General features: G+C 38.6%; 1 protein-coding gene across 5 annotated transcripts in view; it reads left to right on the plus strand.

The window, feature by feature from the left end:
- The window catches only part of GALK2 (galactokinase 2), a 48552-nt gene extending 23445 nt beyond the window's left edge, over window positions 1–25107 (plus strand). For 2 of the 5 annotated variants that reach the window (XM_068410649.1, XM_068410650.1), the window contains 5 exons: window positions 921–1019; window positions 3708–3860; window positions 8642–8852; window positions 17643–17844; window positions 24674–25107. In XM_068410649.1, coding sequence (XP_068266750.1) covers window positions 921–1019; window positions 3708–3860; window positions 8642–8852; window positions 17643–17844; window positions 24674–24881 — 873 coding nt within the window. In that variant the 3' untranslated portion in view covers window positions 24882–25107. Of the gene's footprint in view, window positions 1–920; window positions 1020–3707; window positions 3861–8641; window positions 8853–17642; window positions 17845–19609; window positions 20399–22253; window positions 23371–24673 lie in introns of those variants that run through there. The other 3 variants (XR_011048996.1, XR_011048997.1, XM_068410651.1) reach the window with 3 other exon arrangements.
- Window positions 25108–26602: the final 1495 nt, after the last annotated feature.

Below are 26602 nucleotides of genomic sequence, written 5' to 3' on the forward strand. Positions count from 1 at the left end.
ATTATTTTTGACAGTTATGATAGTGATAGTCCACCCTCCCGCAGTATCCTCCCACCTGCAGGTATAAGAATGCACAAAGATATGCCTAAAATGTCACAAAAGAACGCAAATCACATACAGTTACAAATTAGTTCAGATAAACAATGTAAGCAGAGTACAGTATGTCAAGGAGAAATGACAAGCACCACTGATTAGAGTATTTACAGAGAGAAGGAGTTTCTGAGTTAGGTTCAATACATAATTTCCGATTACTGAGTCAGTGCATTAAAATAGTATAACGTAACAACTTGCCATTTTTGTGTAAGCTACCAAGATGCATATATAGATGGATTTAACTAATAAATCAACAAAATAGTGGCTAATGGGATGGAGGGGTGTGAGGTGAATGAGGAAGGTGGGAGGAAGACAGCTACAAGAGTTAAGTGTCTAAACAAGGATACCCTGAAAAGCATCTGGCTATGGTGGGTCCAGTGAAGGATGAATAGTTGATTCTATTCTGCTTCAGAACAAAAGAAAAAAGGGGCCATGCGGCATCCTGGTTGATACCAGCTTACACTGCTCGGTGTGTGAGAGAGAATGGTTTCAGAGGTCTATCATTATCTCCTTTGTTTTCTCACTAGTTCATACATAAGCAGTATAAAAGTATCATAGAATCAGACTGGTTCAGGTTGGAAGGGACCTTTAAAGGCCCTAGTTCAACCTCCCCTGCAGTGAGCAGGGACATCTTCAACTAGATCAGGTTGCTCAGAGCCCCATCCAACTTGACTTTGAATGTTTCCAGGGATGGGGCATCTACCACCTCTCTGGGCAACCTGTTCCAGTGTTTCGTGACCTTCCTCATAAAAAATCTCTTCCTTACATCTAGTCTGAATATCATCTTTAATCTTGGCTGAAGGTTCACATGTTAATGTGTTTTTTAGGTGGAACTTGCAGAAATTTGCACAAAGAGCGAGCGCTATATTGGCACAGAAGGTGGAGGAATGGACCAGTCCATCTCTTTTCTGGCAGAAGAAGGAACTGTATGTGGATCTTTGTAATCTAAACTAACAATGTAATATTAATTTATGTAAACAAAAAATATCTTCATATGTATCTAACAGAAAGACAAGAATCTGTAATACCTTAGTAAGCAGTATAAGCACCATTGCTGTGCAAACGAAACAGGAATTATATGTATAAAATAGTGTACAATCGAGTATGACAAGTTTGAAGGAATAAGATGATGAAAATGAGAAACAGCAAGAAGGAGGAAAGAGAAGATGTGGGGAAAGATGTACTCTAGAAGAGCACCAGGTTCTGCACTATTTGGCTAAATCATCGCTGAACTTAGAACGTTTCCCATATAATGAATTCTGAATGGTCGGTATGCCTTGTATTCAGTGCAAATGGGATAATTATTACAAAAATGCTTTCTTGAAACTTCTTATAACCAAACAGTTCTAGGAAGTTTTGCCAGGTCCAGTTACAAAGACAATGGAGAATTTTTTTCCCCAGTTTTGCTAATTCCACACAATTCTGTGGCTGAATTCTGATGTAGAAGGCATTTAGCTGTCTTAAACGTGTGACAGAAGGTGGACTAGCAATGATATACAGGACCTGCCAAGTGATGCATGAGTGCTTGCAGTGGGATTTACGTGTGGAGTTCATCTGCTGTCCTAGAAGCTGCACAGGACTGCGAACGTTCAAACCTAAAACCTGTCAAAATACTTTTATTGAAATTAATGTAGCGTTTCATGACGACCTTTACTTTGCTTGTAACTGTGATATTTCTCTCCAGCTTTTGTTCCTTAATGCCATATCTTCGATAAGCTTATACAGAAAATAAGCTATTTCCTAGAATTACACCAAACATTTAATTCCATCATGAGACACATGTATTTTCAATTTCACATCACCTGTACCTACTCTACATTTTCCCTTCACACTCATACTGTTAGTAGTAAACACACAGCTACATGAATGCTGAAGGAAGCGGCATATTTTCTGGCATACAGTGGAGGCTTTTCTGACATACAGACCTGGTGATCAAAAAAGCAAAGAATATGTTAGAAAAGATTAGAAAAGAAATTGTGAACAAACCAGCAAATATCCTTGCTTCAGTGTACTTGCAGCTGAATGCAGTTCTGGCCTCCCATCTCAAAAAAAATATACTAGAATGAGAAAAGTTCAGTAAAGGACACTGAGGTTGATCAAAGCTATTTTCTTATATGAGCATTAACTGAATAATTCAAAACTTTTAGCTTGGAAAACAAGTATCTTTGAGGGTGATATTTTGAAGCTCTGTAAAACCCCCAAATGGGTAAGAGAAGGTAAATTGAGAATTCAATGTTTTTCATAACCGAAGAACTAATAGAAACACAATGACATTAGCAAGCAGCTTGTTGAAAATAAACAAGGAAGTTTGTTGGGTTTTTTTTCCAAAACATTCATTGTTAAATTGAGAAATACCATACATTGTGGAAGGCAAAAGTTTAAAAAGGGTTCAAAAGAGACTTTCTTGGGCAGACTATTAAACATAATAGTCTGATGTGTCTTCCAGTGTAAGTATAATTGCCATAATCTTTGCTTATGGGAAGCTGGAAAAAGATATCCCAAAAAAGATTGCTTTGTTTATGTCCTATTTTGATATTCCCTCTAAATATCCATTTATGGCTACTGTCAGAAACAGGACACTGGACCAGCTTAGTGGTATGGTCTGATCTAATGTAGCAGTTCTTAAAGGGTATATTTAAATGTAAGCAAGCTTGTCTGTCTTGATAGTAATTTTGTGACGTGGTCCAGAATCTCAATGGCAGGGAGTAACACACATGCTGTACATAATGTACAAGCAGATTTGTCATTGTTTATTTAGCACTCTAGCTGCTCAAGGAACTCTCTGGGGGTGAACAATGCCAAAACCAGTAAGACATCCCTGCTTGCAGAATTACGGTCTATTCTAAGAAGCCAAAGCAGGGCACATGATTTACAACTTATCCCAATGAAAAACCAGATGTGAATTTAATCTCTTGATTACATTACATCCTGAATTATTTAATTAACGGATGCCTAGCTTATTCCATGAAAAGGTCACAAAATGTTGGGAACATCTTACGCAGCCTGTGAAAGGCATCTGTGAGGCAAGACAGTCTTTTATGTCAGGAGGAAGGAGCCAGTAACTACATTTTTATATACAATGTTATTTCATTTCTCTGGTTATCCGTACGTAACGTGATCACTGTCTCCAGTCAGTCCTAAGATTTTGGTACTATTCTGTACCTCAGTGAACTAATCTTGATTTAGTGGAAAATCAGAAAACTAAGGGGGAGATGGACACTAGTGAAGGGGAAGGGAATGTGAAGCCCCTTGTTTCTAGTGGCACGCACATTAGCTTCAGCCAGGCCTGGTACTTTTCTGTAGATCAAAGAAAAACTGTTGTCTTAAACAGGCAAGAAAAATAGGTTGGGTGGGGTTCTGTGAAATGCTGAAAAAACCCAAAGACTTAATGGAAACATTTTAAAATCCAGCTACAAGGGAAGGTTTGAAATGTATGTGTAACTTGGCCAATGAGGTTAAACCTCTTTTCTCGCTGTTTCATGTCTGTTTTCTTCCCTTAACTGTCCCTGGATTTTCAAGAGAAAAAGCATGCAAATTTGCATTTGATTTATAGAACTAAGTGCACTGTTAGCTAGTAGTAAATTAAAACTAACCATTCATTTTTCTTCCCATAGGCCAAGTTGATAGAGTTCAGTCCTCTGAGGGCAACTGATGTTAGACTTCCAAGCGGGGCAGCGTTTGTTATTGCCAACAGTTGTGTTGAAATGAATAAAGCAGCAACTTCTCATTACAATATTAGGGTAATGGAGTGTCGTCTGGCTACAAAGGTAACGTATGGCTTATGTCAAACTCTAATGAAACCTTCATCTAAATATGTGCTTTTTTCCACTTCTGACCAATTGTGTCTTTAACACCTGGCTAGGTGCTACTTTAAGTAGCATTTTTCTTTCCAGAACCAGGCACCTCCATCTCTGCAGAAACAGAACTCCTGCCGAGTTTAATGGAAGTGCAAGGACTGTGCCCTTATATAGAAGATTATGTGATTTAGTTCTATTCAATTTATTTTGTATTATATTTCAATGAAGGAAATAAGTCTATTTTTCAGCAAAAAATATTCTCCGTTAATAAGATAGACTGTTTCTAATTAAAGCTGAATAATGACAAATAATGGAAAGCAACCAGTGTGGTCATATGTTTTTATGTATATATGGCAATAGATGTGTATTTTCTAGGATATTTTTTAGAGGACATCAAAGCTACTAGTTGGAGGCCTGGAAGTAATATTGGAAATGCTGAATAGCGGCATCTATGGCAATGTGAAGTGTAAAAACAGGCTTGAATCAAAACCCAATATTTAGGTTGTGCTGCCAGTTTACAGTTTGCAATTATCTCTAAAACATATGGAATTTGAACATGAAAAAATCTAAGTTCCAGTTTAATTCTGGATTTTGTAGACCATGCATTTAGGAATATGTAGATGTAGGGTTTGATTTGTTACAGGAATACAGTAGATTTTTCTTTGATGGGATTAAGTGAGGAGTAAGCGTAAAGATTCACTGCAGTTATACCCAACATAGTGTGCTGTGTGACAGAACAAAGTCTAGATGAAAGTTTTAAAAACTGCAGTGTGGAAGTCCTTGCCACAAAACATTTGGCCAAAATCTGAGCAACACTGAAAAGTACTTTGAGCATCTGTTGGCATCATAATTCTATGAACAATTCCCATAATTAATGCTAAAAAAAGAGTTGAAGAGATGCTCAGATACTGACAAAATGTAATATAAAATACTGTGTTGAGATATTTTTCGAGGAGGGAAGCTAAACTTCAGATGGGCTTTAAACTCAAGTATAAAGAACATAGCTGCATTTTAGGTGTATATAAGATATGGTAAAAATAAGAGCACCAGTGACCATAGTTAAAGCTGTTGTCACTGAAGTTAATAAAAAGATTCTTATGCCATTAAGAAAATCAAGATAAGGACCTCTCTATATGTTGCTCCTGGTATAACTGGTAAACCTCTAATTTAGGATAGTTAATTGACTAAGTATGTATTTTAGGCAGAGCTTCTTTGGGAAATTTTTTTGCGTAAGAAACAGGGAGCCTTCACAGATGATCTATTCTAAAAGGCAAACTACAACGAGTACATTAAGTTGTAAGGCCTTTTGAAGCATTGTTCCATATACCACGTTTTGTGAATTAAATCACAGTTTTCTAAATTGCTTTAAATTATTGGTCCTATGCAGTAAACTGAAAAGGTGGTAAGGAAAGAGGATTTTTTTTTTTTTTACATTCCTGTTATCTGTGATGCAATCTCTGAAAAGGTGCCTTTAGCAGATGCTTGATTTTAAGGAGACTAACAACATACACCTGTCTATTTTTAAACATATGCTACCCAGATGGAAAGTTGCACACGCTATAAAAATACGTTGAGCCAGGAAAAGACTGTCTTCAGGAACAGGTCACAGGGGGGTGAGGAGGGCAGGTATGTGAATGGAAGCAGGGAAGTCTTTTAAGCACCATTAAGCTAATGGAACTATGAAGTAACATGCTCGGCCTTGCAATAATGCTTTTAAAGAAATTCTCATTGTTACGTGCTTTAGGATAGGCTTTTTTTCCCTTTTCTGCTTTAGGTCATTCTAGAATTTCACACTGGTTGCAGAAAGCTCAACGTAAGTAAAGATGCCAACACAACATATCCCTGCTAGCATTAGTGTAGAACATTTTGATGTCAGTCTGTCCTACAGCAAATGAGCTCTTGATCATCATCATTATCTTTCTTGGGTTCTGTTCCTTTTCTTTCCTTTCCCATCCCTTCTGGACAGTCGTTCTTTTGCTTGTTATTTTTTTTTCCTTTCTCTGTTCTTCTTGTAGCCTCCCAATGCTCTCCTGTACTCCATTAAACAGTATGTTTAAAGATGGTTATGTTCTGCAGGACACTCACAATACCAGAGGAAATTAACTTGTACTTTATACTTCAGAACAGTCGCACAGTAGGTGCTGCGGGATGAATGTGAGCATTAGTGAATGCTGTGCTCTCCTCTGCTTCACCGTGTGTGGTTCACTTCACTGTCAGCTATAGAGTGGTGCCAAGAATGTCTGCAACTGGAATGCCGTATAGTTAATCAACTAACGTTTGTTAAATGTGGCAAGATGCTCAGATGACATTATAGAAATGTGAAGTATAAGAAAGTAATGGTGCTTTATAAGGGCTAAGTATTCCTATACTTACTCCTAGTCAGACTTTATTTATGTTTGTCCCATCATTTACTACGTGTGTTTTCTTCTCAGTTACTTCCAGTTCTCCAGTGTGCCTGTGTTGAACAATAAAGGACAATAAAACCTACAGATGCTATATCCTGGCAGTTAAGAGCCAGCTGGATGCTGTCCACCTCTTTAATCCATCTAGTCAGAGATCATCAAGAAAATATCCAACTGTAGCATCAGTATTGGAATTACTTTTGTGCATTTAAAAGATGGGATTTTTTCCTATTTCTGTTCTGTCCCCATTACAATTTGAGCTCCTGCAGCTAGATTATTTTCAAAAACCATTTCTGTTTGCCCATAACATTTTTCCTAGTACTGTTAAAATTGAAACTTTGCAATAAGTAGTATCGACCTTTCCAACAAAGCCCTGCCGACTGGCCTGACGGAGTCAGTTTCCATTTGGAACCTTTGACCTGTAAAACCCCAGCAAAGTTAGCTTGTCTAAAATACAGCATCTTCCTTGAAGTATAGAAGTGGACAGATTGACAACACACAACATTATTTCTACAGGGGATTATTTATTTAAAAAGGAAGTAGAAAAAATTTTGTTGCTTATAGAACATTATTTTTTATAAATTCTTAGTTCTGTTTAACTTCTTCTAATAAAGTCTAGGGGATGCTGAACATTAGGATTAAAGTTCTCACCTCGATTTCTGCATTAGCCACTGGACAGTGCGGCTTCTTTCTCTACCACTGAACATACAAAGCTGTGTTTTAGATGGCAACGGTGTCATATGATTGGGATTTTGATTGGATTTTGTTTATTCTGCTCTACTAAGCCTCACGTAAATCTTAGCAAGTCACTAGATGGCACCAAAAGTAGTTAATTTTTATATACTGTAATAAAGCGAAACTGGAAAAGCCCCTGCAAAAGCACTGTTGGAGGAGAGCAGGAGGGTGAGAGTCTATAGCAGATAGCTGGGCAACAGATCTGCTTAAATTTCATTCTGTAACTTAGCACAAAGCAAAGCAAATACTTTTCAGATGTGTATGTAAATCTCATGATTTTTTAAATCCAGGAAGTTAAACGACTTTGCTGAATTGAGACATAAATTATTTAAAACCAATCTCACTCAAAACCAGTGTTTATTGAAAGAATAACAAAACACACAGGGTGAAATCTTGGCCTTGCTGATGAGAGGTTTTAATGCTGATTTGAATAGGAAAAGGATTTCATTCCCTGGTCTTGCTGCACTGGTTTAAACTCTCTGCAAACATACAGCCTGATACAGCACACTTGGAAGCTTTAATCTCCACTTAAATGGTGCAGAATTGGAGGTATGTCATGTGCTTATGAATACAGTAGAACAACATTAGCATGTACCTGCTAATCTGTGTCTTACTCTGTAGTAATCTGTTGAAACTAAAGGTGGTGTGTCAGTGGGATCCCACAATGATCACTTAATATTCTTCTGTAATTAATAACATTAAAAATATTCCACCTTATGAGGAAAGCTGCTTTACTCAACCATTTTCATTAGGCAAATGAGAGCATCAACACATGTAGCAACCTTCCAGAGAAAAGCCTCTTTGACATATTTCCTTTTAGGATTCTGGTGGTTGAAGTAACTACTGTCATCAATTGCCAAAACATCACAAAGATGCACAAAACATGACATCATTATCTGGAGTGGGAAAACCAGATACGTCTATAACTAATTAGCATCATAGCACTCATGTAGGAATGGAGCAGATTCTGACTAACACATCACAACCTTCCCGTAAGGCTCAGAACATCCTTTAAATTGGATATTAAAAGAACTTACTTAAAATTTACCTTAAACTAGAGGTTGAGGAAGGTTACGGTTAATTCTCCCACACAAATCTTATGCGTACTTTCATATTTTTAAGGCTATTATGAGAAGGGGTTTTAATGACAACCTCAGATGTTCATCAGAAAACTCCAGGAGCATTATTGGAAGTGTCAAACAGTTTAAATGTTAGAGCAAATTCTAACAGTACAGAAATAGACTTCTTAGGGTCTTCTAGTGTTACAATATCGTAGCATTTATATAAACAATTGTCTGAATGTGGTTGTAAAAGGTTAATAAGTGCTTGAAGTAACACCATCCATGGAAAAGGATAAACCACTGATTTGACATCACACAAATAATGTCAGTAGGGCTTTTACAGACAATATCTGATTTGGGGGAAGAATATATGTCATTCACAGACCTTCTATAAATAAATGTAATGATTATCTGCTGTGTACTTATAGAAAGTAGCTTCTAAAGGTTCCCAATTAAGTAAAAAGAGCAAATGGGTCTTAAAGGTGCTTATGAACAATTAAATAGTTTTAAACAGGAAGGCACAATATTTTCTGTTTTATTTTTTGAATTTTAGCTTCTCTCAAAGTCAAAAGGCTTGGACTGGAAAAAAATGTTGAGACTCCATGATGTGCAAACTAAGCTAGGAGTTAGCCTAGAGGAAATGCTGACCATTGTCGAGGAGGTATTACATCCTGAGCCTTACAGCACAGAGGAAATTTGTAAATGCCTGGGAATTAGCCTGGAGGAGCTCCGCTCTCAGATCCTTAGTCAAAACACGCAAGATGGTAAGCATATATGAAATGGTGGGGTTTAGTGTACAATGTTTGTATTATATAAAAGTTTATGTATTAATAAGTAGTGCAAGTGGAAGTCTTGCCAGAATACTTCCCCAGAATCTTGGGTGGCAAGTGAGAGAATTGATGTCACAATTTTCATTCTAACTTTTAACTTAAAATAGAGCAAAACTTTGATTTTGATTGAACTGTTTCTAAAATGGTAGAAGTAGCAGATCACTTACTATTTTAGATTAGCCTGTGCTGTTTGAGAGTCATCTCTAAATAACCCAGGTTTTATTTTAGGGAAAAGTCTAAACTAGGCTTCCTTTTTAGGCAATAGCTCTTACAAACCCAAACATTTTGGATGGCTGCAGCATCATTGAAATGAATCCTGTTTGCTCTCCCTTAACTGGTGTTAAAGACCAGCATAGATGGAGCTTGTGTTTCTGTTCTTGAATTGATAAATGTATGATCACTTCATAAGAATGCACTAGGCAGCAAGTCATCTAGGTCTCTCCAGAGAAAGAAGTTTGTCACCATCAGTATTTCTTTTAGGAAAATGTTGGTGGAGGTGAACAATTTACTATTTAAAGTATTTCCTATGTATTATTGCTTATGGTTATACCATGTAGTCATGAGCACTGGTACATGTGGAATGGATCCTGGATGCATATAGTAGAGTTGCTAATAATACCGAATAATAGAGCATTTATGAAATAATTAATTTGCATTCATAACAGGTTTCCAATTGACATCAGAATCTTTCTCTAAGAATTTAAAATAATCCTTACTTCCTTGTTTCCATTCTGTGGCCTTCAGACTTTACTGTTTTGTAGATGAATTGTATACTTGCCAGTCCTTCCCAAGACTACTTTCAGGGACATATATATTTGATGCATATAAATCAGTTATATATCTATGTATACTGATGCTTATATTTAAATAATCTGTATATCTAGAATGATTGTAAACTTTATATATTGACCAAGGACCAGGTACTGAATCTAGAACCTATTTTGCACCCCAGTGGTATCAGAGAATATCAAATTATCTTACTAATTACGCTGCCAGAGGGTACCAGCATGGAATATGATAACTTAATCCAGTGCTTTATCTCCATAGAAAGAGTTATGATAACTCCGTACTGTATGTATCTGAGGAACATACTGAACTATGTCCCTGCACTCCGCAACACTTTCATTGGAAACTACAAGGTTGTAAATCTTTTACGCTGTCCCCTTACTCTCCCCTTCACGAAGCAATACAAGACTATTAACTTACAGATATTTATACTCCTTATACCTGGTTTATAAAACAAAATTGTACAGTTCTGTAGAATTGGGTTGTTTATACACATTATTTTCATTTTTTTCAAAAACCAAAGTCTGGATAAAAAATTTAAACATGAAAGCTATAGAAAAAACTCAAAGGAAATTTTATACTATGGCTCCGAATAGCTTTTGCAGATGTTTGCTGAACAAAATCTCTTAAACTTGCGTGACCATGATTTCATTTGATAAGGCCAATTCAAATGGGTTATGCTGAAAGCCTCTTTGCACGTACAATATGAAATTAAATAACATTTCTGTAAAATGATATGCAAAGAAGAAACAAGACAGACACAGAAAGAAGGAATCTAAATCCACTGTTTGTTTTTGTTACACACTAAACAAATTACGTTTTATGTTGGGTTTGGAAAACCAGAGGCTGTTTGACAAAAATATTTTTCTTATTTCCGCTCTACTTTCCCACTGTATTTTAATGACAATGCTTGGCTTCTTCATGTGAGAGAAAACATACCAACAAGTAAGTAATCTCTGCAGAGAATTTCAGAATGTTGTTGAATTTTTTTTGCTCAACATGAAGAAGGAACCATAACAATTAGGGTATCTTTCTTCCTTTGTACACATTTTATCAACTTTTCTGATAAAATATTATAATGTCAAGGGTAAACTATTTGCCTGAGAATTACTATTTAGATCATTTACTGGATTCTGAGTTTTCTCTGTGGCTGAATATAAATTGTCAGTAGTTTTAATTTTTTGTATTAATCAAAGCCCAGTGATAGTTACAAATAATGTTTTGTACTGGCATTTCATCTTACGTTTAAGAATCTGAAAGTGCTATGTAAATATTATGTTATTCTTAAGTCTAGCTTCCTATCCTCTGCTCCTCCAGTGATGGTGCTGTATACTTACATAAAATTTTATAAGTGTATAAGGCTGATCAGCTAAAAACTCCACATCCCAAAGAAAAACGGTATGGACGGGCTTTGGGCAAGTCCTAGGCCAGGTCTGGAAGCACACAGCAACTTTACCTCCCTTTTATAGGCAGGTACTCAAGGATTTCTGCAGTTCCCCACTGTACAGCCCACTTGTTCCCCAGGTTTGGAGAAGTACAGATGGTGCATAAAGCCTCTCTAAACTTCTTGCAGTTGTTCCTTGGCCAACTCAAAATCCTGAGTTTAAATCCCCCTTGCAAATGTTTACACATGGATTGCACTTGTGGCTTCTGAACATCTCTAGAAAAAATAGTATTTATTTCTTTCTAAGGTGCACTATGCCATAATTTTGGCTTGGACTTGAGTGCTTCACAGAACATTTAGTGTGTGGTGATTGTGGGACATTAAGTATTTATAAGCTTCACCACAAAAGGATATTCTGCTGTGAAATAGTGTATTCCTTTAACCATGAAATATTTTTTTCTTCTTAAATGAGGTATTTTTAAACTAATTTTTCCTTTTCATGTATAAAATTGTAATCTAATTTTGACATTTAATCCTGGGAATGAAATCGCCATGGAGGAGCAGGCATCCATTTGCTGTGTGGATTTGGCTGTTTTCAGTGCCCTCCTGTTTGTCCCCTGGAAGGAGAACTCTATCTAAATCTGTGCTGTAGCTTCAGTGAGTGGTGCTTGAATAGCCTTTCATTCCCAGTGCCAAGTAATTTGTATTAATGGTCATCTCAGGGCAAGAACAGTTGCAACTTTATTTGCAGAGACAGGCCTACATGAAGGTGGACTCTCAGATGTTCTGTCAGGCTGCTCTGGGATACATAAAGCTTCGTCATGTGCATTATTAGAGCGGCCTTGTCTTACAAGACCAGAAGTTACCTCCAAACTGGTAGAGCTAAGAGCGCTTCCCAGCTTGAGGGTCCAGGTGCCTACTCCAGCCTCAGCCTGATCCATGTTATGGAAAAAATTTGGAATGTACCATCCCCTTCCACAAAAACATGGTTTACTCGGGATGAGCCCCAGAGAGTTGGCCACTCCAGGCAGATCCCATACAGCTGCCTGGAGGATGCAGGGCTTTGGGGTGTGCCAGAGGTTAGGCACAGGCACTGAATGGTCTAGGTTAGTTGCAAAAGCCTTGTTAAAGCTAGCATTCCTCTGGAGGAAAAATCACTTTAAACCAGTAGTTATAGTAATCTTGAAGCAGGTGTCTGCTAAATGGGTCACTGAATCCAGCAATGACTCGTCCCCTGGTTTATTTTCAGAAAGCCAGATTGCAAATAGTTACTTGAGCAGTCTCAGTAGTAGAGTAACTGTTCCCCACTTCGAGTAGGGGGTTCACAATCTGGCTCAAATTAAAGCCATCTGGCAGCATTTTCTTATATACATTATGAGCCAGAAACCTTCACCCTCATCATGTTCAATCAGCAGGATGCCTTACAGAAAAGGGTACTATTCCACATGAGTAATGGTGGTAGAAACTGTCCCCTACATGATTTTGCATCGGTGAGTTTTTCCTGTTGTAAATTTCTAACAGTCCCATCAGCCATGTGTAGCTCATTAATCTGCAGTGAAACATATCTTAAGAAGCTGCCAAAGCAACTAGAAAAAAATATATAGCCTGAAGAGGTTGGTCTTTAGCTAAAGGTCAGATAGAATTGTACAGGAAGCCTCTAAAGAAAGGAATCTGCTGAAGCTGAAGTTGTAACAAATAACATGAGTTGCTGAGAAGCCGCAACGTTTAATTATAAAGAAAAAAAATCCCTGTAAATGGAGTGGACAGGTTTGCACAATTCTTGTAAAGCTAAAATTAAAAATATGACCACACAGTTGAGAACCCACAGTAAACTTTTCTGTTCTATTTAATTAACCCACAGTTATTTGGGACTAATAGCCCAGGACTTTCATTTGTTTTTAAGAGATTTTATAGGGATTTGGGACAAACTTTCATTAATGTTAGTCTGCCGTGTCTTAACAACTTGGAAGGTTCTTGCTGCTGTGCGAGCTATTAGTGCACTGGAAAATGTCACCATTTCTTTCAAGAACATGGTGGTTCGTAAGTGAATTGAATCTACCTGTTTGTGGATGCCATTACAGAAATCCTCTGCAGAGGAGCAAAGCTAAGGTGCAGAGAATCCACCAAGGGGCAGCAAGGGTGGCTGACATTCTCTGAAAAATAGATAAGGACTGGTGATACAAAGCAGTTAATAGGGGAGGAGATTCCTTATGGAAGATTCACTGTGTCCTCTTTGAAACTTCAGAAACACAATTAGTGAGGCTATGACCTGGAAAGTGGATTAGCTGCTCCAGTAGCAGGCTGAGTACAGGTGAAATGTGTTAAAAACTTGCTGACAAAATGTCCCTAAGAGTAGACTCGGGTATAGGATTCCTTGTCCTTCTTACAAGTTTTCTTTGGTCTCATTTTGACTTTTCAGGTTTACTTTAATTTCTTCTGATCTGTATCCATTTCAATCCATAAAAGGTGTTGCTCATCCTCACTTGGGTCCGCAACCTTTTTCTGTGTGCAGATGACACCGTACAAAATACATCACAATCTCCATGCTGTCTTTTCAGAAAGGGACAACAGAGACCCCGAGGTTCTGATGTATGAGTGTGTCTAGGTCTAAAATCAATTGGTTCATTCCTGCATGGCAGTGAGCTACGCAGAACGTGGAAGCGAAGAAATGTGTAGTGATTTTCAAAGAACGGTTTTTGAGAACATTATTCTGGTCAGAGACCAGATCCACAGCCGATACAAATCTCCATTAGTCTAAATGGCGCTCCGTCATTTTAAACAAGCAGAGCACCTGACCTGGATATTGCACAGATCCCCTTACAGAAGAAACATTGCTTTAGACACGCCCTAGGCAATTGCTCACGTCAGCGTGGCAGCCAGCTAGTTCCATTGCACCAGAGGTTTTAGGTTCCTCTCTAGTCACCAGAGAAATGAGTACCACAGGGCAATCTGGGTCTCAGGTGGGATAAACAGTTCCCTAACCTGCCCTTTTCAATGACAGAAGATGGAGCTGAGGGCACCTGTACCCCTAATTTAGAAATAAATTTAAGCAGGAGAAACCAGGCCTTTATAGTTTACTGGATTAGGAAAGTATATTTACATTTTCAGTCAGATTAAGTACTTAATTTCCATACACCATAATAGATTTAAGGATCCTTATGCTTTTAAGAATCTAGCATTAATTCCCTAAACCCTGCTTTTTTGCTCTCTTTCGAGCACCACAGAGGGCGAGATGATATAACCCCATCCTGTGCAACACTGGAAGGTTTTACTTTGAGGGCTTCAGTTTTTCCTCTTTCAGAGCACTCCAGCCCTAGCTCAGATATAAACTAATCAGTCTTGCACACTTTGGTTTTGTTTCTTTTAACCGTGACAGACTTTGGCTTAGGAAATGAGTCCTTTGTAATTGTAAAAAATGTGGGAGCACGAAGCACGCGGATTCTGATCAGTTCCTGCACTCTTCTAAAATCACGGCCTCCATAGCTCTTTGGCATGTCCTATTAATTCAGATTTTATTTAAGTGGAGCTAATATACAGGCTGTGATGCAGCAAGGAGATTCCAGTATAGATGTAATTTTTGGAAAGATCATGTGTGCTCTGCTATCTTTTATTATCTAGAGATGATTAGTTGGATTGCCCATCCAAACAGAAGAGATCGAGAGGGTTTCTCTACTACCAGAGGCATTTGGCGTTGAAAGCTGAAAATATGTAAATCATTATATTATTTTAGAGCAGGACTTACAGAGCACAGAGGTATTTGCTGTCCTGAAGATAATCTTACCTGAATAGTACATTGCCAGAGAAGAAAAGCAAACTATAAAAAAAATTTTAAACACAAACGTAATTTTCTGAAATAAAATGCTGCCCATAACCAATCAATAGCTAACGTAACGATAACAGCCTTTAACCGATACTAATCCGGTAAATGTCCACAAAAGGAGTCTGAAAATAGCAAACAGCCGCTCTTTGCCGCTTGAGAACTGCCTGAAAGGATTGCTTTTGCATGGAGAGAAAGCTAGTGTCAAGGTAGCAAATTCACCCCTACACAGAGTGACTCTCCTGGGAGCGAATGCTGTCGAGGACACAGCTCAGATCTTCTGGCTGGCAGCCAGTAGCCGGAGCGCCTGTTCTGGTTGCCAATTCCTAACATGACGAGCACAACACAACCCCAGAGATTGTTAAGGTAATCTGGCCAGTAGAGCATTGCTCTACCAAAGGGTGGTCTCCGAATCAATCACAGCCTTTGGCAAGTCTGTTGCCTTACAATTGAAACCAGACATGTTTTCAGTTCATTCTTTGGGTTACTACTGTTCAATGGTGATTTACAAGAGAGTGTGAGCTATGGCAATCTCTCACGCAACTTTAGATATTCCCTAAATGAATGCACATTTAGAAGTCTCCTTGCTCTAAAACAATGGCTTATAAGAAAAGAATATTTAAAGAGAAACCATCCTTAAAAATAGGCCAAGCTGCCTTTCTTCAACATTCAAAAATACTGAGGCATCGCTCTGCAAAACACAGTGCAAGTAACTCCAGCAGCAACAAAATCCAGTGGGGCAAAACACACCTCTAAATGGGAAACCAAAATGTGCTCTGCCTGTGTGATACTCTCAAAATGATGTTTCTGAGGATCACTCAATTTTCTCATTTCTGTCCTAGTTTGAAACCCACTCAGAAGGCCTGTTCAAAAGAGCAACACAGGGTTTCTCAGTAGCAGGCTGTATTGAATTACAAAATAAATACCACCAGAAGCAATATCACCAGTAACAGAATGCTGCTACGTTCAGGGTTTCTCTACCATTTTAGACTACTTCTGTCTCTCTCAGCACTGTATTTTCAGCATTTACACTTGTGATTTACACTTACCCTGGAGAAATAAAGGGATTATACAGGCACTGATGAAGTTTAAGTCTGTAAGGGTTGCAATCTGGAGTATCTTAATACTGGACACAGTTTTGTTTCCAGTCTTTCAAGGAAGATTTCTACATATACTTGCAAACATAGATTGCCAAAATCATCAGAAGTGGTTCCAGAACTTGGCTGTCTCCACGGAACAGCCAAGTGGGAACTCCATGTGCCTGGGTCAGATAGTGAGTTCTGTTTTGAACACAGGGCTTGTGTCTCTGTTCTCTTTTTACCTCTGTTTGAGTGTGTCATCAGCCATTTTAGAAAGCAAGAGAGACTGGAAGCTGAAAACGAGGAGAAAGACCTTGCTGTAAAGGAGAATTTACATGTAGAAAGAAAATGGGGGATATTCTGAGGTGCACTAACAAGAGTGTGCTTGAGTTGTGATGAAATAAGGAAACGTACTGCAGTAGGTGCTCCACATAGAGAATAAAGTCCACTTATCTAATATTTACCACCCAAACAGTTCAAGTAAACCAATTTAATCATAAATTAAATTATGTCATGCATGCTTCTAGTGAACAATACTTCCTCAATAGCAGCCACAGTATTAAAGCAAACAGAACTATATTGGGAGAGAAAAACAATGAACACAGCACAAGCTTGGGAAAGGCAGATCAGTTCTTGGATGTTAGTTGCAAACCAAACCCTCCTGTAAATAGGAGTAGCTTGAGGAGCCGTTAACCACAGCCATCCCCTTCCTTTTTATGCCCCACTGTTCAGGCTTGATGGAGGTCTCTACCCTGATGGCCATGCGGGTTTGGGCACACTCCCCCCGCCCCTTCCCAGAGGAACTGCTTTTTCATGGCACGATAGAAAAATTTTACCCCAAATCCTTGCACTACCCTTTGATCGTAGTAAGTCAATACTAGGCAGTACCTGTCTGGGCTTGACATCTCTTCACATCCACACAGGCAGCACTGACACTGTGGCTGGTAACACACACCAAAAATAAACTCTGAAAACCAAACTGAAAGCACCTGTGCTCTTCACTGTACCTTTAATACAGTATTACTGACAGTTAGGGTGAGCCTGCATCATTGTGAAAATATTTGAGAGGCCTTCCTCCTATGCACTGGGAAATATGGATAATAGCACTTTTGTTAAAGTGGTTGTTTCTTTCCAAGAAAAGGTCCATCCACACAGTTACCTCATTGATGCAGGTTTGGCCTGGAGCAGTCACACACAACACCGTAGGCCAGCAGGTGCTGGCTGACGGCTGCCTGCAGGGCACTGGGTACCCTTCTGGGGTGCTCATGACTCAGTATTGCTGGTATTTGAAAACCTGAAAGCTTTAGATTAACGTCCTAATGCATGTCGCTGGTAACTCTTGAACTTGTGGCTTGCCTCTGCGAAGTACAAGGAGAACCTACGTCTGCTCAGTGACACAGCAAAGAACCAGAGCATGTGCCTGAAGTTACCGACATGAAAACAATGTGTGCATTGTATTTTGATGAACTCTAAATATTATTTTATTAGGGCTTTTAAAGAAGATGTAGGTGAGCTTTTGCAGAAGACTTTTAGCCTAGAGAGTTCTAATATAAAATATGAATGACTAAAAAAATACAGTTCTACTGTGTTTTTGTATGTTCCTTTTGTCATGAATATTAATAGATAACTGTTGTACTTCATGTTTTCATTTTGTTTAGTTTCCACCTTTAAGTTATACCAGCGTGCAAAGCATGTGTATAGTGAAGCTGCCAGAGTGCTGGAATTTAAGAAGATATGCAACGCAGCACCTGCCAATGCAATCCAGCTGCTGGGAGAGCTGATGAACCAGAGCTATATCAGCTGCAGGGAAATGTATGAGTGCAGCTGTCCTGAACTGGATCGGCTGGTAGACATCTGCCTGTAAGTTCTGACCACAAAGAAGAGGCATCGCCTGTTGAGAATATTGTTTGAATTGATGAGAAAATATGACATCGTTGGCTATTGCAATTTTAAAATGAAAGTATTCTTGTCTCTTATTACAAAATTAATCTCCTGCAGGGACATTACATGGTCAATTGTTTCCCCACTGACATCTGTGTAATACTTACAGATGAAAGCTGCCGTTCATGGCTTTATTACAGACTTTGCCTTTGGACTGACTCATCATCACAAGTGTTACGTTAGGCTGTTGGCTATTCTTTTTTAAGTTGTAGAAGACATAACTGGTTTTCTTAAAACATCATCTTAGTTTTTCTATTTGAATTCTGTTACTTTTTGTGTATTTCTTAACCATTTCATAACCGCTGCCATGGGAATTGCAGGACATAAGCAAGCTGTTCTACGTTTTTAGGTTGCCTTGGAATCATAATGGTATATTGTGAAATGCTATTGCATTATTTTCAGTTCAAAAAATATGGTGTCTAGGGTATCAGATAGGTTGGACAGCATTTTGCCATTTAAAAGATGAGAGTGTTAACTGTTACAATGGCTCACACTGCTTCTGCTCTCTGCATTGTATGTCTGATTTTTCCCTACATTATTCAGTCCCCATCGCTGCCCCAGCCTCATTCTTTTGGCTGGTTTCCCTAACTCAGTTTGGCCACAAAAAAAAAAAAAAAAATCCCTCTCAACTACGAAACAGATTCCGAGTGACATTTTGTCCCTTCTCCCTCTATTCCCCCCCAGTTTCATATCCTCTAGCCAGAGTAAACAGAGTTTGAGAAATGGCTTGAAGCGAGCTGGAAATCACAGGTTGTTGCGTGTAGCAGGCTGCTATTTTCGTAACTCTGCTACAGTGGATGATGAGATCTGGTATAACCATGCATTAATACAGAAAGTAAAAAAAGAATACTTAGTACTCGCATCCTACATAGTATTTCATCCATACCACAGGACCAGCATGAAAGGATGTACACATTTCAATCCCTCTTAATTTCCATTTTTCTGGTACATTTAATCATGGGACAGCCATCTTATGCTAGCTTTGATCTAAATTCAGCGCCTATAGAAGGAATTCAGTGGTTGGTGATCATTTCAACAGTGGCTTGGGGGAATAAACAGCTGCTCACCCAAGCTTTCCCACCACCACTCCATCCCTGCCTCTGCCCCAGCCACCTTCTCCCAGCTGCTTCCCTCATTCACTTCATCATGGCTCCCAGTGATGCCACCTTCATACTTCTGCTCATCTGTTATGGTTCCTGCTTCTCCCTGGAGAAGGGTGTGCTTAGTTTCGGAAACTCTGCCCTAAGCCAGAGCGTTACTGTCCTGCCAGAAGGGAAATGTAGGGTGCCACAAGTGTTTGCAGGCCTGAGGTCAAGAAATGATGTTTCACTGTCTTAGAAGCAAATACTCTACAAAAGTTTCCCATCCCCTCTCTGTATCTTTCAGTCTTGTAGAAAACAGAAACTGTTTCAATTCGAAGCTAAAAAAATTAATACCTTAGCACCTAAAAATGAAAGTTACAAAAATATTTCTTTACCAGCAACTGGCTTGCTGCTTTTTTTAACTAAGAAATTAGTCTGGCTTATAATGAAAATATGAATTTTACAAACATGCAATTTGCCATATGCTTTCTCACTTCTATACTCATGCAGATTTTGTAAGTTGTAATACCCATTTACCAGGTTTGTAAGTGGATAGAGTATGATACAGATGATTATTTAGGTTAGTCTGATTTCTTTTGCAGACAAGATGGAATGGCCTCTGAGCCAGAAAACTACAAACTTAAAAACTGAACAGAAGACTTTTGGACACTCACAGATTATTTTGCATATGGGATACACATGCTGTTTTGTGAGAAAACACAGAGAAGCCCCAATAGCCATTGGACAGTCTGACAGTGATTTAGCAATACAACTTTTGTTCCTTCTCTTGGGAGCCAGTCCAGTACGTAACTCACAGGCTATGTTCAGTTGATTGTATCACGTAATGATCACATAATAGAATAAGCTATGACAGTCACTCAGTTAGCGAGGCAATTCCACCACGGTTGTCCCAGCTGCTCAAAGGGAACTGCTGATCTGTACATGAGAAGGAAGAACTGTCTCCAGAGTCAGCTGAAGACAAAAACTATACTGAATTGTCAACAATCTTGGGCTACAAAGTCTTGATCCTGCGCAAGGTATCAGCCCTGCCTGTTCTGTCACACCATTGAGGGAGGAAAAGCCTCAAAACTTAACATCTGCATTATTTTTAGGTACAGTAACTACCCAGTGTTGATGCCTCAGTGAACAGCATCTGATGACTGAACTTTGCAACAGTGACTAGCCATTTTAAGAGTCTTCACTTAGGTTATCCAGCTTGAATCATACTGATAGGGCCTGTTCCAGAAATGCTGGGAGAAAACTATCCTGTTTCAAGCAGGGGAAAACAAGTAGGTATAAACTGATAAGATCTGCACTACAGCATGCAGTTACCTGTGCCACATTGAAATAAGCTAGCATGGATGCTAGCAACCGTCTGTTCCAGCAGAAAGCTCAGCATGGGGATGGAAATTCTGTTTCTCATTTCAGCTGAGCTCTGTGCTTTCACAGCTAGACAGCTGCTGTGCTCTGAGCTAGCTTGGGTATCGTGACACTGACTTGCAGGCAGTAGCATAGACACAGCCACAGAACCCAAAGGAAAGGAGTACACAGTTAGGATTTTACTAAATTAAATTAAAATTAATCAGAGCATTTCAGTTCCAGAGACCAAAATATAAATAGCAAAGGAAAAAAAGTGATGTGTGTGCCCATGTTACATCAGATTTCTGATTTACCAGCAGAAGAGCCCACAGCTAGTATGATGAGCATAGCTAAGCACCACAGTGCATTTTTATTTGTGTGAAACGGTTTCTAATTGGTATATTAAAATTATTTGATGTGGGGGTTATTACATTCATTGCACAGAAGCAAGTAAATTATTTGTTCATTATTCTTTACAGTCTTGTCCCATCAAGAATATTTCCTAAGAAATATACCTGTCTTCTTTAGAAGCTTGATATTCTTTAATGTTTTTCTGATTCTGTGATTAGATTTCTAAAAGTGTATAGCTGTTCTAGATGGATGCAGCTTAAAGCCAGCATCTAATTTTTGGAAACTATTGGGAAAAAAGTCTTTAACTTGAGAAAAGTTGTACATTAAAAAACTAAGGGACATAGAATCACTAGTCACTCTAGGAAAACTTGGCTGATGTGATTATAGAAATGGCCAGGAACTACATAAATTACATTCTTTACTTACAATGATATACAGCTGCCCTATAACTTTAAAAAGCCTTTCCAAAAATACATTCCACAGAATTGCCCGAGTCTACTGCTGCTCTCTCCTTACAAGGTTTAAACTGTGAAGAATAATCTGCATATCCAGATGTTTTCTGTTTTGCCTAGATCTTTATGTTTTACTGTACAACCTTGCCAAGAAAGAAAGGGATCCATACTTGCTGTGGTTTGTAGTGCTGAAAACTGTAACCACTAGTTGGTCAGTTGTTTTTTTTTCTTTTTTTGCAAAGACAGAAGACTTGTACTTTCCCTAACCTATCTCATGCTGTTAACAGCTGGTTTACCTGTTAGTCTTTTAAAGTAAGTAACACAGAAGATTTACTAAACAATTAAGGAGCAAAAAATGGGATCTAAGCTCCTGAATTCATTAGGTTCTTTTGAAAATCTCTCAGAATCCTTGAGTGTTGCAAATAACTTTCTTTCATTTTCTTGTTCTCCATCTTTTGGTGGTATAAATCCTGATAATTTTTGTGTCACCAGCCATGCCCCTTACAGTTGAAGATGGCTGAATCCTCGCTGATCGCTTTTTTAAAAGATACAGTTTTTACCTTACATCCAGCTGCATCATGGTAGCCGAGACAACTCTGCATTTTATCAAGACTCTTATCACTGATGATTTTCTTAAAGCTGCAAAGCCTGGGGTCATGGCACAGTTTGAAAATTCAACAAAACAAACAAAAAGCCACCCTTCAAAAAGAAGCTTGCAGCTCTTTCAGAGCCAGAAAGGCTTAAAGATGCTATTCAAATGCACACTAAGCTGCAAAACAGAATTAAGTATAATACCCACCCCCCCATTTATATATTTAAATCTCATAATTTTAACTCCATGCTTTCTGAATAGCTGGTTCATAATTTTGAGTATTTGGAATTAACAATATTGCTCTGACTTTTTCACCTCTTACAGCACAATTATTTTTAAAATGAGGTACTGCAATGTCTTACCTGTTGCTTCCATACACCAAACTGTGGGACTTCCATTTTTATTCTTCTTTCCTTTGCTGCACTACTCATGTTTTTACTCTCATTTACACACACACACCCTTCCTCATGAGATAATTCTCTTTTTATCCAGTGAACACTGGAACAAGATACATAAACTCTTCAAGAAGCAAAGGCCACAACCCAGGACTGGGAGCTGAGTGCCCCCCACCTTGGACTACAGATACATCATCTTGTGTCTCCGTCTCTCCCTTTATTACTTGTCCTCACGGCTGCAGCGTAGCCCAGGCGGTGCACAGGGTACTTTCCCACACCTTAAATCCACGTCGCCCACTGGGTGGGTGAGTGCTCCATCCACAAGATTATTGTCTGCTCCTACTCCATAAATGCACGATTTAGATGCCAGTGCACAAGAAGAGAGTGTCTGGGTTATGAATCCCACTTTACCAGAGGGGTCTGGCTTAGGACTGAACTGATTAAGACTTGAAAAAGACAGTTTCAGACCTGTTCCAAAGTTAACTTTCTCCTGCTTGACCTTGATACCTCCCATGCACCACATCTCCAGTGGACGCAGAATTAGGTGCTCACTTCTGAATTCTTATAATATCAGGTACCTAATGTTCAGGTGTTACAGCACTGCCCATCAAAACGCCAAGTTCCTCAGCATGAAGCCCAACATGTCTAATCATATCACCACATTTGAAACTGTTAGCCACAGGATTTTGAAACACAGTGACTTCAGCTCTGAAACAGGCATATTTTCTGTCTATGTTATGCTTTATTTCAACTAAGTATTTTAAAATGACTCAGTAAAAAATAAGGCATGAGCATGACCACAGAGAATTACGAAATCAGTAAAAGGTTGAGAACAATTCTGAAGGGATTTCAGTTGCTTACCAAAATAGAAGCCAGACACCATCTGAAATACGCAGTTCTGACTGAAGTCAGAGACCAAATGAGTACAGACAGTTGGTGTAGCAGACTCTGAGAAGTGGATTGATCCTTCCGAAGTTGATGGGAATTTCCCTATTGATTGCAATTGAGACTGGATTGGATCCTGCTCATTTTAGGAGGTTGCTCCATGGACCAGAAGCAACAAAAATTGCATCAGAGAATGAGTGGCTTACAGGAATAATAATAACAAGTAAAATAGAACACCAACAGGAAATAAAGACTGAACATAAAATCGAGTCAATATGAAGGGTGGCACCACACAGACACACTAAAGAAAGTGTTTCTGTTCAAGAGATGTAAGTATGTTTAGAATCAAACACATATGTAAGTACTTGCTTGAAATATGACCTAAACCTCTACTAACCCAGCAGTATACCAGATTCATTTAACATAAAATGCACATATGAAAAATTACCACAGCCTACTCAGAACGAGCTGTCGTTTTCCAATATGTTATTCGCATGATGCCATCTCTCCCTCAAACACATTCTAGGACTGGTAAATCTCGCTGTGCATGGCTATTGGAAACATAGCAAAAGTATTTGTTTGCAAATCAGATTAGATCTCTCATGAGAATAAGATTTCAAATGAGTTTTCTAAATCATCCTGTTCTGACTAGGTTAGAAAAGCCCCAGAGAAATTTATTACAGGGTATTTTCCTACTTTTTTTGAGTCTAAGTAAAGATCAGGAACACAGGTAAGCAAACTAATGAAAATGCTACTAAATTCTAATGAGATGACGTCTGAATCTTGCAGAGTAATGGCATGGGATTTGCTGTAGGACTTTTCTAGCAGGCCAGTATCTTGAGGCTGGGAATGGTTTATATTTTGGATATCATTTATTTGTCATTGTTCTTTCTATTTACCCTCCTTATTAAGAGCATTTTTTTGGGGGGTGAGGGGAGAACTAAATTCTTACTTTGCCTCTACTGCTGAAAATCTGTTAAGTTCATGAGGCTCCTCTAAAGAGAGACACCTAACTCTGTCCATTCAGCATAAACAGATGTTTGGGTGCAACGACTCTCTACGAGTTTTTAAGAGTTTCTGAACTCTCCTTTTCTTGACTGGCACACTCAGCAGTCCTGCAGAAGCCTGTGAATCTTCAGCATGTTTTAGATCTGTCCTGGAAGAATAGAGCTATTTGTCTTTGCCACATTAGAAAATAGCTTGCATGCCTACATCCTGTGCAATTAGTTATGAACCCTCTTTTGTTTTTTTTTTTTTTTTCATGTATTTCTGTTTTCACTTCTGTTGTCTTATGAATGTTGCTAACACACCTCCTTTCTTCTGCTTTCTTCGTCTCAGCTGTGCTGAGAACCTTAAAACAGCTGATGCTGAAGCTTTATAAGAGAGGGTGACTTTTGGAATTGACAGAAATGACTGTATTGCAGTTTAAAGTGTCAGCATTTTTTGTGGTCTAAAATGGTAACGGCAAATTGTTGTAATGTCGCATACAACCAAGTGAACTTCAGAAAAATCAGGTGACATAGATGTGTTTTGAGTAAAGTATTCACTAGTTTTCTGTAGGCATCCTATATATGACAAATTACCCCTTTTTGGTTTATTTTACATTATTTTTTTTCTGTTATTTTGTTTTAGGCAATTTGGGGCCATCGGGTCACGTCTGACTGGAGCTGGATGGGGTGGCTGCACTGTGTCAATGGTGCCTACTGACAAGCTGAATACTTTCCTAAAAAATGTAAAAAAGGCTTATTACCAAACCGATGTCCAAGGTTTAGCATTGGAGAGTAACAGTCTGTTTGCTACCAAACCTGGAAGAGGAGCTTTGGTTTTTGTTGAGGCCTAAAGAACGTAAAAATTCTAAAGAAACTATGTAGAGCATTTAGAACTGGCAGTACTTCCCCTGCCACAGTAAATGAATGCCTTTTCTGCTTCTTGTTGTAATGAGCAGTTGCTATTATCAAAATATATTTCTGAAGAAGTGATTAAAAGAAAACTCTTTGATTATAAAGTCTTTCTTTTCATATTAAAAAATATCTTTCAGTGTAAACTTTGATTTACAAAACATATTGACAAGGAAAACTGAAATCGAAATAAAGATGATACTTTGTTACAGTGGATCTCTCTTCTTTTCCTTTTACCATCATAAAAGTAAGACCAGGTGGAGCGATGAGCTATTTCATTGCAGGGTAGGAACCTCGCAGTGTTTGCAGGGCTGTTCAGTGCTCATTCTCTTTGGGTGCTGGATATTCTTTTGTTTAGAATGTCCTGTAAAAATGGAAGGTTAAACTGAAGTATTCAAAAAATTGGAAGGACCTTGCTAAACATTAGAAGTTTGACACTCTCCTCAAATAGGATTATTACTGTTGTAATTAGTGATAATATTGGAGGAGCACCTGCAGGCCAAGTAAAACATTAGGAACACATTCTGTTAAGCAGGAAAACTTTCCCTCTAGCTATGTTTCTTATGTATCCTTGTGCAAGGGTGACTTATTATGAAAGTTTCAACAAAAACCAGTGCTCTCTGTGAGCTGTACAATATGACAACATACTCCCCTAAGTGAATGAGCAAACAATGAAGCAAAGTTTGGTTTTGAGTTATCCAAACACTGTATTCTAATTGTTGAAACCTAGCTGTGCTTCTACAAGGTAGAGCATTTGCATTTTTATGCAAAACTACTACAAAGGATTAAATATAATCCACTGCCCATGTAAAAAAGCAATTAAAACCTATAAGGAATAATTAAGGAGATAATTCACTCAGTTGTACTAAGCAAAAGTAAATAGGTAAGAGCAAGAGTAAATGTCACTGACGTACTATTGACAAACTCATACCTCTCTCCCACTTGACACTCCTGACAATCTAAAGGTTGTAACTGCGATGCATTGGAAGTACAGCATCCGCATTTCATAACCCATCTCCTCAGTAGGAGAAATGGTTGTGATTGCAGAGAGGTGACTATACATCCAGATACCCCAAGGATGTCTTAACCCTGCTTCCAAGTGGAAAACGAGGTTCCTGTGCCCTCCCTCTCTCACAGCACACAAGCTTCCACTCCTCTGATACCTACAGTGAAAACTGAGAAGTTTTGCTAGCGTCATAACCCTTGCAGCCATAAAAGACACAGCAAGATTTGTCCCTGTGCACATTCTTGTGATGCTAAGCACAAGTTAACATCCAGAAATCTGCATCAAATTAGAGATCTCTCAGAAGAGATCCTCTGTACATTACCCATGCTAATTCAGGCCAAAACCAAATTCTTAGAGGCTACTAATTCTGTGAAAGGACTCTGCCAAATTTGAACACAGCAGATGAACAACAGCCAACGCAAACTGCCAGATCTTTTCAGGAACCTCAGAGGGGACGTACAATGGTAATACTATCGCTAGAGAAGATTTCTGTTTTCTGACAACCAGGAAAAGTGGAACGGAGTGCTGTAGATCAAGTAAATCAAGTACTCAGGAGAGAAGGATGGGGTCTGGGCACGATGGGGAGAGATGAAAAGACAGGATTTGGAGGAGCACAGTTGAAAGGATGCATTTGAGAAGGGGAAAGCAAGGGATAAG

This window comes from Nyctibius grandis, chromosome 11 (assembly GCF_013368605.1).
Source record: "Nyctibius grandis isolate bNycGra1 chromosome 11, bNycGra1.pri, whole genome shotgun sequence".
NCBI classification, from domain to species: Eukaryota; Metazoa; Chordata; class Aves; order Nyctibiiformes; family Nyctibiidae; genus Nyctibius; species Nyctibius grandis.